Genomic DNA, 12,271 nt, shown 5'->3' with positions numbered 1-12,271 from the left:
CTTTCTTTATTTGGTGTTTAACGTCGTTTTCAACCGTTCAAGGTTATATCGTGACGGAGGGAAGGGGGGTGATGGGATAGAGCCACTTGTCAATTGTTTCTTTTTCACAAAAGCACTAATCAAAAATTTGCTCCAGGGTTGCAAACTCATTAACCACTTGACTGCCTTAGGACGGGTATACCCGTCATGTGCTTGTGCAGCCGCAGCGCCTTAGGACGGGTTTACCCGTCCTCTCCGTTTCGGGATTTTCCAGAAATGCTATGTCACTGCTGACACAAAAATAGCAGCCAATGGCTTGGTAGGATACCCCATTCTCATGAATAAACATAAATGGTGACGCGGTTTTGCATCTGAAGGCTATTTTTGGCCTTGGCGACATGGTAGGGGAGAGAAATCTCGACTCGTCAAAATGGCTAACGGTGACTGTCGACCGGGCCGTAGTAGGGAAAAACAAAGCCGGACTGACGCTACAGACGATGCAAATGATTATGGATACTGACAGGGGAAGGGGGAGATCTTTCGGACGATTCGTTGGAAACAGGTAGATGATAGTGATTATAATCCTTTCTTGGAGCGAGCAAAACAGCCACCTGTGTTTGATCCACAGGCACCGGAAGATGCGCCGGACTGATTTTTCAAAAGTTCATATTTAAACATCATTATAAGCCAAACTAATTATTATTTCCATGATTAGACACTAAAAACAGATTCTTGGTTCAATTTCCCTTAAAAATAACATAGGTTTTACTTACCTACCTACTGCCAGTTTGGAGCTAGAATTTTTTGTGAATTATTACACCCCGAACTCCAATATTCCCTGGCAGTCAGGAATGCACATACGCAAGTTTTGATTGGCAGCGAAAGGGTTAAAGCAGCTCAAACAAACAGAAGAAAACAACATGTCTAAACATTTGAATATCAAATAATATCAAAGCAAAAGAAAAGTAAATTTGTAAAAAGATTTGTTATTGGATTTTTGCAACATCTAACGATGTCTATTGACATAACTTGGTTAGTACACAATCTACCGCTTTGCCCACAAATGAAGCCTGTCAGAGAGAAAAGTCTCAGTGTATCCTGTAACTATCATACACTGGTCAAGTGTGTTCTTACGTCCACTGGGCCATGTAGCCAGAGGAAGTGATCCACCCGTCTGCGTTTGTGGCCACTGTGTTGTTGACATCTAGGCCCCATGGCATGAAGGGACACGTGCTGAACAGATGCTGTAGCTCCTCTGGCCGCAAGCACCCATCTTGGTCCTTGCAATGCATCAAGCACTCTCAGTTACAAAACAGAAAAAATTCCCTCGGCCAAATCCTGACTTGACACTTTTCTTGTCAATAATATGAGCAAAACAAGTTGTGCTACTTAAGGTAATGAGGGCCAAAAATACATACAGCCAAGCTTGTTTGAGTATCTCAATGACCATGCATCTGAGAATAACTGTCTTATTCACAGAAGTAAAGAAACTAATGAAATAAATAAAGAAATAAAGAAATAATTTCCATAAATGTGAAAGAATAAGTACCAACCTCATCATACTTGGTGAAGAGATTTGCGAGAAACTGGTAACCCTGATGTGTCAGTTCTGTTGTACTGCCAGGCCCTACATGTATTCTGCAATAAAGTTCAGAATATTAAAAAACAAATGACACACTATCTTGAACAAAAAGCCCCATTTACTGAATGATGTACATTATCAAACATCAAGTCAACTATGCAGTGAGTGAGTGAGTGAGTGAGTGTGAGTGTGTGTGTGTCAGAAAGAATCCTCACCTAGGAGCAATGAAGTCATTTGTAAGTTGAAGGTTGTCATCATACCCAAACTTTCTGAGAACTGTCCATGTTGTTTCATGCCTTCCTTTCTGGATGAACAATGTGTGCAGAAACAAGAAACCTGAAAAAACAAACAACAAATATAAAATGATTGTGGAAAATGATTGTCTTCATCCAAAATATATAATTTGTTCATTTCCTTCACAGCATAATCTATTGAATGAAACAATCATAACAAGGGACAAATTGAAATTTCACATACAAATTAGTGAATAAATAAATAAATCCGTAAATAAATAAATAAAACTTGGTAGCGTTACTCTATTGCTGCACGCTAATTCTATGGAATTACTGTGAGGAAATTCTCCTAGGTCAATACGTATACCACGAACCAAAATTCTACCTTTGAGGGAGATTGCGTTGTTGATGATGCCATCTGAAGTGTGCCTGCTGACAATGGACTTGACGTCTTCCAATGCCTGGGGGTGAAGTGGAGCGTTGAAACATTTTTGCTGAAAAAGAAATAAATGTATCCAGAATGTTTAAGGCCATAAATAAACTTAGTTTTTTTCAATCAAAGCAGAATGCTAATTTTCTTTTTCTTTGTTTTGTTGTTTTCTTCTTTTTGGTAGCGGTAGATTCTTTTCCAAAATATATTTTAAATGTACCATTTCTGAGCACTGCACTGCAATGTACTTTTCTGCGAGGGTGTTTGTTCTGAAAAGAAAAACATGGAGATGAGATATTCTATTTCCACTTTTGCATTACAATAAAGCAATCTCTTTGTGCCATGTGCAACTCCAGAACAATGTTCCCTGAAGATATGAAAACATAATTATTGTGTTTTGTATCAAATACGAAAATGAATTCCCCAACTTTCTTTGACGCTTGTATGTTTTTCTCATACATGTATATTTTCATGAAGAAGAAACAAGCTGTGTTTGTGTCACTTTTTCTTGTTATAGTTTAGACCAATACAAATATTTCTCATCAATTAAATCAAACTCTGATATGATGTAATAGACAAACTCCAGAAATAACTATCAGGTTTGTATGGGCTGTGAAAGAGTGAATAGTCTTGCGTTTAGTGAGGCAAACTTTCCACACATGCTCCATGTCCACGTGCTTCAGACACACCCCTCGCTCGTGACTGGCCTACAATGCTACATGAGAAAGTTTGCCTTGATAAAAGCAAGAGTATTTACTTGTTCACAACCCATGCATTCCCGACAGAGTTATTTCCAAACATCATCAGATCTAATTCCAAACACCACCTATTTCATGAGAACATATTTTCACCTGGAACTGGTTCACTTCTGTATCACTGAGGAGTGCATCATTGTCCATGTCACATATCTGCAAATATATACACAAACAAAATTATAATACATCTGCAATCAAATACTGTAATTTGCAGAGAGCAAATGACAGAAAATGTACAATATGGTACCGACTGGTAACAAAAGCACAGAATTCAAATGACTTTTTTTTTAAACGTTTCAGTTCAACTTTAAAATTAAGGATATCAACAACAACAAACACATTAAAACCCAACACTGCGCAACAGTCAAGCAACAACAAAAAAATAACACTAATGTAAGCAAGCATTTTACATAAAAATAAATTAGCCCATAAATACAGTTTTGTTTGAAAGAGGGCTTGAGGGTGAAGATTTTTCTCATCTCCCTCATCAACTTATGTGCAAACCTGCTAGTGCCTTATCCCCCTTCGTGTGTACATGCAAGCACAAGACCAAGTCTGCACAGAAAAGATCCTATAATCCATGTCAGAGTTCGATGGGTTATGGAAACACAAAAATACCAAGCATGCTTCCCCCGAAATCGGCATATGCTGCCTGAATGGTGGGGTAAAACGGTTAGACACGTAAAAATCCACTTGTGCAAAAACATGAGTGAACGTGGGAGTTTCAGCCCACGAACAAAGAAGAAGAAGTTTGAAAGAGGCAACCTGCAAGCCAAACAAGTCACAATTCAAAAATGCCACAACAGTGAGTTGGGATGCTCGACACTCACCTTAAATATTCGTGTCAACGCTTTCTTGGCCATAGATGTTAACTGCAACAGTTGAAACATATATGAGCTTCAATACTATTACAACTTTGTTGAGCCAAAACACTTCTTGTTTCAGATACATTACAAATACCAGCATCAATTTGCCAAAGATCTGAATCTTGAGATAGTTTCATACTTATCAAAATCTTGCACAAGTTGTACAATCATTTTTAAAGATTGCCTTTTTGGGGTGCCCATCACATTATAGATTATCACTGTCCAAAATAGGTCTTGTTTTGCATAAACCAACACAAATCACCTGCAGTCAGTGCGACCCTTGCTTATACATGAAACAGCCTCAGAAGGAGAACAAATTGATAAACCATGATGTATAACTGCATTAAATCTAAAGTAAAATGAAGTCAAAGTAAACCTCTTTTTCTTCTGGGTTGTAGACAGGAGCTGTGGGGTGGAGAACTGCTTTCTGTGCGTAGTAAAACACTTCACTGATGTTCTTCAATGTCCTCGCAGAGCACTGAAACAGAGTGTTAGGCAATAATGACCAGAGTTATTCAAAATAGCTTTACATTACCTGGGATGAAAATAAACAATGATCTTTCTTGCTTTCGGAATTCCAGACATCTGGCTAGGAAACTTTTAGTCACCAAAAACAATGATTCAACTCTGAAGGAAACTGAAAGTATGACAGTTAAATTACACTTATATTACAGTAATACCTTTACTAAAAGAAGTCAAACAGGAATAAGTCACAATGGAAAATTTCCTAGATAAATTTTCATTTAATTAATATACTTACCCGAATCACATTAGCATTGAGTCACCTGAGATGCTTATCACTGAAAAACGCTTACCCGGCTAAAATTTTTAAAGGGAAGCAACCCCATCACCAAAACGAAAGTGAAAGTAGCTTTGGTAATGGGCCAGCACACTGGGAGTTACCTCCCATACGGGTGTGTGCCACGTCACTTCCTCTAGGAACACGTGCCTATTCTCATACGGCTTTAAAAAACTTAAAACCATACGCGGGGCAGGTGGGAGGGAATACAGTATGTGATTCGGGTAAGTATATTAATTAAATGAAAATTTATCTAGGAAATTTTCCATTAAATAACATATTCTTACTCCGAATCACATTAGCAGATAACATCAACAAGGCGGTGGGCTAGAAATGAATCAAAACTCACCATCAAGTTCTGGACAGGAACTGACCTGCTGCTATGAGAGCTGGAAGGCCTCTGGAGCCATCCTGTCGAAGAGCCGAGACGTCCCGAAGATAAAAGTTTATGAAAACATCTTCAGAACGCCAAAACGCAATTGTCAGCACCTCCTCTAGACATCTGGAGCGCAGTACTGCCAGAGAGGATGCCCACGCCCTCATTTCATGGGCTCGGGCCGAGTCAAGTGGCAAGGAGGGCATGACCCCCCCCCCTCTTTGTGCGACTCCACTCAAAAGCTTGCTTAATGAGCGAGGACACCCACCGGGCCAACGATACCTTCGACAAAACTTACTCGCGCCTAGAAAAGGGCGAGATAAACAGCAACTTCTGAGAACTAGACCGAAACGGCTGAGTCCGGGCTAAGTACAGACGAAGAGCCCTCACAGGGCAATTGACCGAATCAAGGTCATCCGGGGCCAACGCGCTGATCAGAGCCTTGACTCTAACCAGCGGAGAGGCCTGCCCCGGAGACTGATTCTTGGCCAGGAAATCGGGCCGGAAACGCAAAGATGCGGAACCGTCCGACTAAAAGGAGATATCTCCAGGCTGACCCGACAGGGCGTGGACCTCGCTACCCCGTCGGGCCGTTGCCAACAAAAGAAGAACCAGCGCTTTGCGAGTGACATTGAACAGAATGGCCTCGCTCAAAGGCTCAAAATCCGCAGAACGTAGGAATTCCAGGATTAAAAACAAGTCCCACTTGGGAGCGGGCAAACGAGCTTTCGCTTCCTTAAGAGCAGCCCTTTTAATGACTGCAGCTATAACGCCCCCGACTCGAACAGACCGACCGATCTGCTTAAGAGTCGCCGAGATAGCGAAGCGCCGGACCCTCAACGAGGAGCCTGAGGCGCCCTGCGAAGACATGAAAGAGAGGCGGTTGGCGACCTGAATATAGCGCGGAGCCACCGAACTCACCCCTGTAGCTGAACACCAGGCAGTCCATGCCTTCCAGTGGGAAGCATAAACTGACGAGGTGGACGCTCTATGCGAGCGAGCCACCAAGTCCAGACGGATGGAAGCCATCAGGAGAGGCAAAGTGGAGCAAATCTGAGCTTGGAGCTTGTCCACCCTCCTCTGAGAAGGCTGGACAGTCCACGCGACCGTGTCGAAAGACATCCCCAGATAAGTGAATGTCTGTGACGGGGTCAGCTCCGACTTTCCCTGGTTGATCGAGAACCCCAACAAGTTGGATTCTCGAAGAACCATCAGGGTATCTTGCGAACAGCCGCTCTGGGACTGGTTCATGATGAATCAGTCGTCCAGATAAGCCCGCAGGCGGATACCCTAGGACCTCACCAGTGCACAGACCTGTCTCACCACCATGGTGAAAATCCATGGTGCGAGGGACAGCCCGAAAGGGAGTGCGCGAAACTGGTAGATCTGATCTCCCCACCGGAAACAAAGCCATTTCCGGTCGGCCGGATGCATAAGAATGAAAGTATGCGTCCGTGAGATCGATCGAGGTCACCCAGTCTCCTGGGCGGAGAGAGTCTCGGACCGAGGCTGGCGTCTCCATCTTGACTTTTATCTCACTCAAGAAAGTGTTGAGGAGAGATAAATCCAACACGGGACGCCGTCCTCCTGACGCTTTGGGAACGGCGAAAAGACGCCCTTAAATCCCAGGGAGCTATGGACCCGAACTCTCTCCACCGCGCCCTTCTGCTCCAGGGAGGCAATTTCCGACTGCAAGACGGAACATGCTTCCTGCGAGAAGATGGGCTTGAACCGCGGCGGCACTCGGGTAAGAGGCGCCTTTTCCTCCCGCCAGAGCAGGCGGAAGCCCGATCTCACCACTCCCACAATCCATTGGCTGTCTACTACCGACATCCAACGAGAAAGCGCACGGGAGGGGCCTCCCGCCATCACCAAGGTGGAAGGCGGGAGGGGGGTGAGATCGGGAGCGCTTCATTGGGGGTGTGGCTTACTCCCAGAGCCGCCACACCCCCTCCCCGATGCCGTCCTCTTCTTCCTGCCACGAGCGACCGGCAGAGCCTGCCGCTTCTGAGCTGGCTTGAGGTTCGACAATGTCTGAGCCTGCTTTTGCTTAGAAGGCTTAGACTGTTTCACCCCCTGCAGAGTGAAGTCGAGGAACTGACTGTCCTTGTTCGACTGAATCTCCTTCTGTCTGGCATCCATTGCCAGAGAACAGAAGCGAGATTCCTCTGAGACCGGGGAGACTCTCAAGGTCTCCCTAGTAGCCAGCTCCGTGAACTGGGACTGCGAGAGGAAGAGATCCCTCCTACAGAGGACCGCTTGGGTGTACTGTAGAGAGGAAAGACGCAATTGTTCCTCATTGACCTTGGCCAAGGCGGTAAAAAGCGCAGAGACATCGTCCGCATTTTGTTCTTCACTGAGAGTGAAAGGAACCAGTGAATCGATCAATGCCTGATACAGAGTCCGAACAAGAGTCTCCGCAACGGAGGACAGTTCGATCTGCCGACGTCCAACCTCCTCAGCAGAGAGGAGGGAAGCCTCAGAAACCGGCAGAACCAGATCATGCTTGATCGGTTTAGCCAGAAGAGGCAGCAATTCCCGGGGAACCGGAAGGGTAGCCCTAGGGAGTGCAAAAGACGCCAGCCAGCTCTGGCTCTGAGTGGGCAAGCTAAGCTTCCTATTGCCCGTAGGCACAAAGGAAGAGGCTTGAGAAGCCGACGCCACCCACTGCTGAGCTGATTCCGGAACTGGACCAAAAGGAAGCAGTAACGGAACAGGCACTGGCCGAATACCACTCCCCGCATGTGCTGGACGAACCAGCGAATGCGAAAGTTGGTAAGCCACTGACGGAGACTCGGCGAACCGGAAGGAAGAAACATCTTCCTGTGCCGGCCGGAAGTCCGCCATGGCCGAAGGAACGAACGGAGCGGAAGAGTCCGCAGCCACCACCCCTTCGGGGAAAAAACGAGACGCTACTTCCGCTGCGATGTCAAGAACAGACTTGAGCTTTGACGGAAACACGCCCCGAGACTCCTCGTTGACCACTGATGGAGCATCAGAATAGTCACACAAGGAACCATGACCAAAACCACCAGTTCCGGAAGCAGAAGCATGCCCTGGCAAACCGGAAACCGGAATGCCTGTGCACGAACATTATCCTGCAACCCAGAACCTTGTGAAGGTAAGGGTAGGCAGGACGACCATCCGTAAAAACCGGAGCTGGATGAGCTGACGTCACTCCCCCATCCGAGTGGAGTGATGCCTGCTCAAGCCTAGGCACTAAATGGCCGGAAGGCGTACGCTGGAATCCACCCTCTGAAATCCGGAAGGAAGCACCAGAAGAGGAAGCAGCGTGTCCGGCCGAAACCGGAAGTGTAGTCGACGAAACCGCGCAATGCGGAATTGAAGGCTGCACTGGTTGACTTCGTGATCCGGAAGGACCGGAAGTCAGTGAAAACTCCATACTGCCGCAGCCGCCGTAGCGTGCCTGCGTGGACGGATCATCACCTCCGGCGAGTGCCGGTAGTGCAGCCAACAGAACCGCGCAATGCGGAAGCGAAGGCTGCACTGAAACCAAAAACACCAGTTCCGGAAGCAGAAGCATGCCCTGGCAAACCGGAAACCGGAAATGCCTGTGCACGAACATCATCCTGCAGCCCAGAACCTTGTGAAGGTAAAGGGTAGGCAGGACGACTATCCGGAAAAACCGGAGCTGGATGAGCTGACGTCACTCCCCCATCAGAGTGGAGTGATGCCTGCTCAAGCCTAGGCACTAACAGGCCGGAAGGCGTACGCTGGAATCCACCCACTGGTATCCGGAAGGAAGCACCAGAAGAGGAAGCAGCGTGTCTGGCCGAAACCGGAAGTGTAGCCGTCGGAAACCGCGCAATGCGGAAGTGAAGGCTGCACTGGTTAACTTCGTGATCCGGAAGGACCGGAAGTCAGTGAATACTCCATCCTGCCGCAGCCGCCGTAGCGTGCCTGCGTGGACGGATCATCACTTCCGGCGAGTGCCGGTAGTGTAGCCGACGGAACCGCGCAATGCGGAAACGAAGGCTGCACTGGTTGACTTCGCGATCCGGAAGGACCGGAAGTCAGTGAATACTCCATCCTGCCGCGACCGCCGTAGCGTGCCGGAGCGGACGGATCATCACTTCCGGCAAGTGCCGGAAATGCGGCAGCCGAAACCGACTGCCGCCGCTGTTCGATCAAATCCGGGGCCTCGTAGGTTATCGCCGGAAATGAAAGATCAGCATGGTATCGGTCGTGACCCGAAGCGAAAGAGCTGTCTCCCGAGAGAGAACGTCCAGGCGCCTCACGAGGGCTATCGGACCAGCTCTGCTTACCAGCCGCAGCTGAAGAGGGAGGACGCTGCTCCAAACCGGAAAAGGAAGGCAAAGACACGGAAGCCAACGCCCGGACGTCACTGCCAGATGCCGGAAACGCCAAACAACTGGCGACGGAACGCTGGAACTCTGCCTGCACCAAGCTGCGGATTTCTGGAACCAGTGTCTAAAACAGAAAGGAACCAACGCACCCTGCACAGGTGCTAACAACGAGGACGAAGTCTCCGTAGTAGAGAACCGGAGCAGACGTAACAGTAGCGCTAGGCGCCACAAAAGATAGCAGAAGTAGTAACAGCGCAAGGCGCCGAAATAGGTACAGACAACAAAGTGCTACAAGTAAAACTGCTTAAGAAGAAGCCTAAGGCTTAAATTACCCCTTGGGGTCCGACTTGCCACAGCGCTTGTCTGAATCAGACATGCTGTCAAATCCATGTAAACAACACGAAAACATTTTACTGAACGTAAGTCTAAACGACTGAAAACTCAGTAAAAACACACACTTTCGCGTCAACAAATTACGATAGCTACACTTGCCTAACAAAAACAGAGGCACGTAGAGCTACAACGAAGTCACACGAGCTAGTAAACTAACTCACACAACAAAATGGCGAAACACGCAAGTAACTGACACACAAGTCAACAACACGTGGCAACGCGAAAAAATTTACTGACACGTAAGTCTAAACGACTGAAAACACAGTAAACACACACTCTTTCGCGTCGACAAAATACGATAGCTAAACTTGCCCCACAAAAACAGAGGCACGTAGAGCTACAAACAAAGTCACACGAGCTAGAAAACTAACTCACACAACAAAATGGCGAAACACGCAAGTCACTGACACGCCAGTCAACAACACGTGGCAACGCGAAAAAATTTACTGAAACGTAAGTCTAAACGACTGAAAACACAGTAAACACACACACTTTCGCGTCAACAAAATACTATAGCTACACTTGCCCAACACAGAAAGGGGCACGCAGAGCTACGAGCAAAGTCATACGAGCTAGCTAACTAACTCACACAACAAAATGGCGAAACACGCAAGTCACTGACACACAAGTCCGCAAAAAACGGACAACGTACAGTAACGAAAACAGCGCAAACAACCAACAACAAACGGGAACGAGCTCACCAAACTGTAGGCAAGGCGAGCAGAAAAGCTGGGTAACGTGGCCGGCGGGTGTCACTCAAACACACAAGGTCAGCCACAGAGCGTCAAAAAGTGAACCGTCCTCTCCGAGGTGAAAAAGACGTATGAGAATAGGCACGTGTTCCTAGAGGAAGTGACGTGGCACACACCCGTATGGGAGGTAACTCCCAGTGTGCTGGCCCATTACCAAAGCTACTTTCACTTTCGTTTTGGTGATGGGGTTGCTTCCCTTTAAAAATTTTAGCCGGGTAAGCGTTTTTCAGTGATAAGCATCTCAGGTGACTCAATGCTAATGTGATTCGGAGTAAGAATATGTTATTTAATGCAAAAAATAAAACAAGCAAATTCATTCCACTTTTAAGTGCTTGCTGGGGATGGAACAATACTGTTTGTATCTTCATCAAACAACCATGAGCACCTTTTCCTTACCTCTACACAAGTTTCCACTTCTGAGAAGTCGTTCATGATAGGCAGGATGCTCTGAAACAATCAGCAAGAAATAATCAAATCAAACAGAATAGAAAACTACAGTCTCAACACAGGTACCTCTGTACTGCATATACTCTGACAATCACAGCAAACACTTTATTCAACTTTCAATTTTCAATCAATTGCCAAGATATCTTAATCAAGTAGGAGATATGAATGAAAGGAACGCAGAAAAAGAGAAATGTTCATGTGAGAGACAAAACATACCTCCAAAGTGGGGTAGTCAGCCAGATCAACTTTGTTTCCCACAAGAATAACTGGTGTTCGATGTTCATCTCCAAGTAAGCTTCGCATCAAAGGCAACCAGTATGTTGTCAACTGAAAATGAATTCAGAAATATATGCACTTATCTTATAAGAGATAAATAGTCTAATAATTAATTCATTCTTACAAACTTGCTTATAAATCTGTAAAGCACCTTTACTTTGCAACACTTCACCTAAGAATTCTGGTGTTTTTATTTGAGCAAATGAAATCCTGTAAGCTTCAAAAGGTGTTAAATTAATTAGTTCATGCAATGCTGCCCTTATCACTACAGATTTTAACAAGGAACACTGAATCCGAAAAATAAATCAAAGTTAACAGACAGTATTCTTCTCACGTAACAGTATATCTACATTAAATGCTCTGTGTATTTGAAATAATAACTTACCCGCTGAATGGAGTCTTCATCAATCACTGAATAAACAACGCAAATCACACTGGCCTGAAACAGAAACAAAAATGTTGTATTGTGAATCTGTCTGACGTAGCTGACCATTGCTAACGAATCTTTATGTGTAACTGGAAAACACAAGTGTTGATCTCAGGCCAAAAAAAATGTGCATTTCTTCTAATACTGTGTAATAGTCATCATACATATTTCATTCAGAAATGGCAACTAACAAAATAGAAAATGAGTGTAAAAAGAGAAATTAATTAATAATTAAATGAATGAATGTGCACATTTAAAAACAAAAAGGCTAACCTTTGAGACTTCTTCCTCGAGCATTGTGTCATCTTGGTCTTTAGCTGAAAAAGAAACACATTACTCTGATTAGAATATATATGTTACAAATGGAACACTTAAAGGTCCAGACCATGCTGTTTTAGCGTCAAAAACGCTTCGAATCGTGTTCCTGCGCGACCGAACACTTCCCGATGTTTGCAGTTAGTTAGAAAACCACTTTCTTACCGTCTTCAACAATGTTTGGTTTACTTCGGAATCTTCTAAGGCCGTAATCCGACGAATTTCGTGACCGAAGCGACGGATTTCTTCTCCAAAACGACCCGCCATTGTGCCGCGTGATCTTCGCGAGACTGGCTTATGAATAAATTATCCG

The 12,271-nt window shown here is 45.5% G+C and overlaps 1 protein-coding gene across 2 annotated transcripts in view; it reads right to left on the bottom strand.

Moving 5' to 3' along the window:
- The window catches only part of LOC138959261 (mitochondrial Rho GTPase 1-like), a 34,882-nt gene that overhangs the window by 11,371 nt on the left and 11,240 nt on the right, over positions 1-12,271 (bottom strand). For both annotated transcript variants that reach the window (XM_070330663.1, XM_070330664.1), the window contains exons 4-14: positions 11,917-11,960; positions 11,602-11,655; positions 11,157-11,267; positions 10,890-10,940; positions 4,222-4,323; positions 3,810-3,851; positions 3,076-3,132; positions 2,180-2,288; positions 1,777-1,897; positions 1,533-1,617; positions 1,114-1,259 (exon numbers count right to left, since the gene is read on the bottom strand). In XM_070330663.1, coding sequence (XP_070186764.1) covers positions 1,114-1,259; positions 1,533-1,617; positions 1,777-1,897; positions 2,180-2,288; positions 3,076-3,132; positions 3,810-3,851; positions 4,222-4,323; positions 10,890-10,940; positions 11,157-11,267; positions 11,602-11,655; positions 11,917-11,960 — 922 coding nt within the window. The remainder of the gene's footprint in view (positions 1-1,113; positions 1,260-1,532; positions 1,618-1,776; positions 1,898-2,179; positions 2,289-3,075; positions 3,133-3,809; positions 3,852-4,221; positions 4,324-10,889; positions 10,941-11,156; positions 11,268-11,601; positions 11,656-11,916; positions 11,961-12,271) is intronic.

This window comes from Littorina saxatilis, linkage group LG2 (assembly GCF_037325665.1).
Source record: "Littorina saxatilis isolate snail1 linkage group LG2, US_GU_Lsax_2.0, whole genome shotgun sequence".
In the NCBI taxonomy this organism is placed as follows: Eukaryota; Metazoa; Mollusca; class Gastropoda; order Littorinimorpha; family Littorinidae; genus Littorina; species Littorina saxatilis.
The sequence above is the reverse complement of the archived record's forward strand: the minus strand, read 5'-3'. Positions and strand labels throughout refer to the sequence as shown.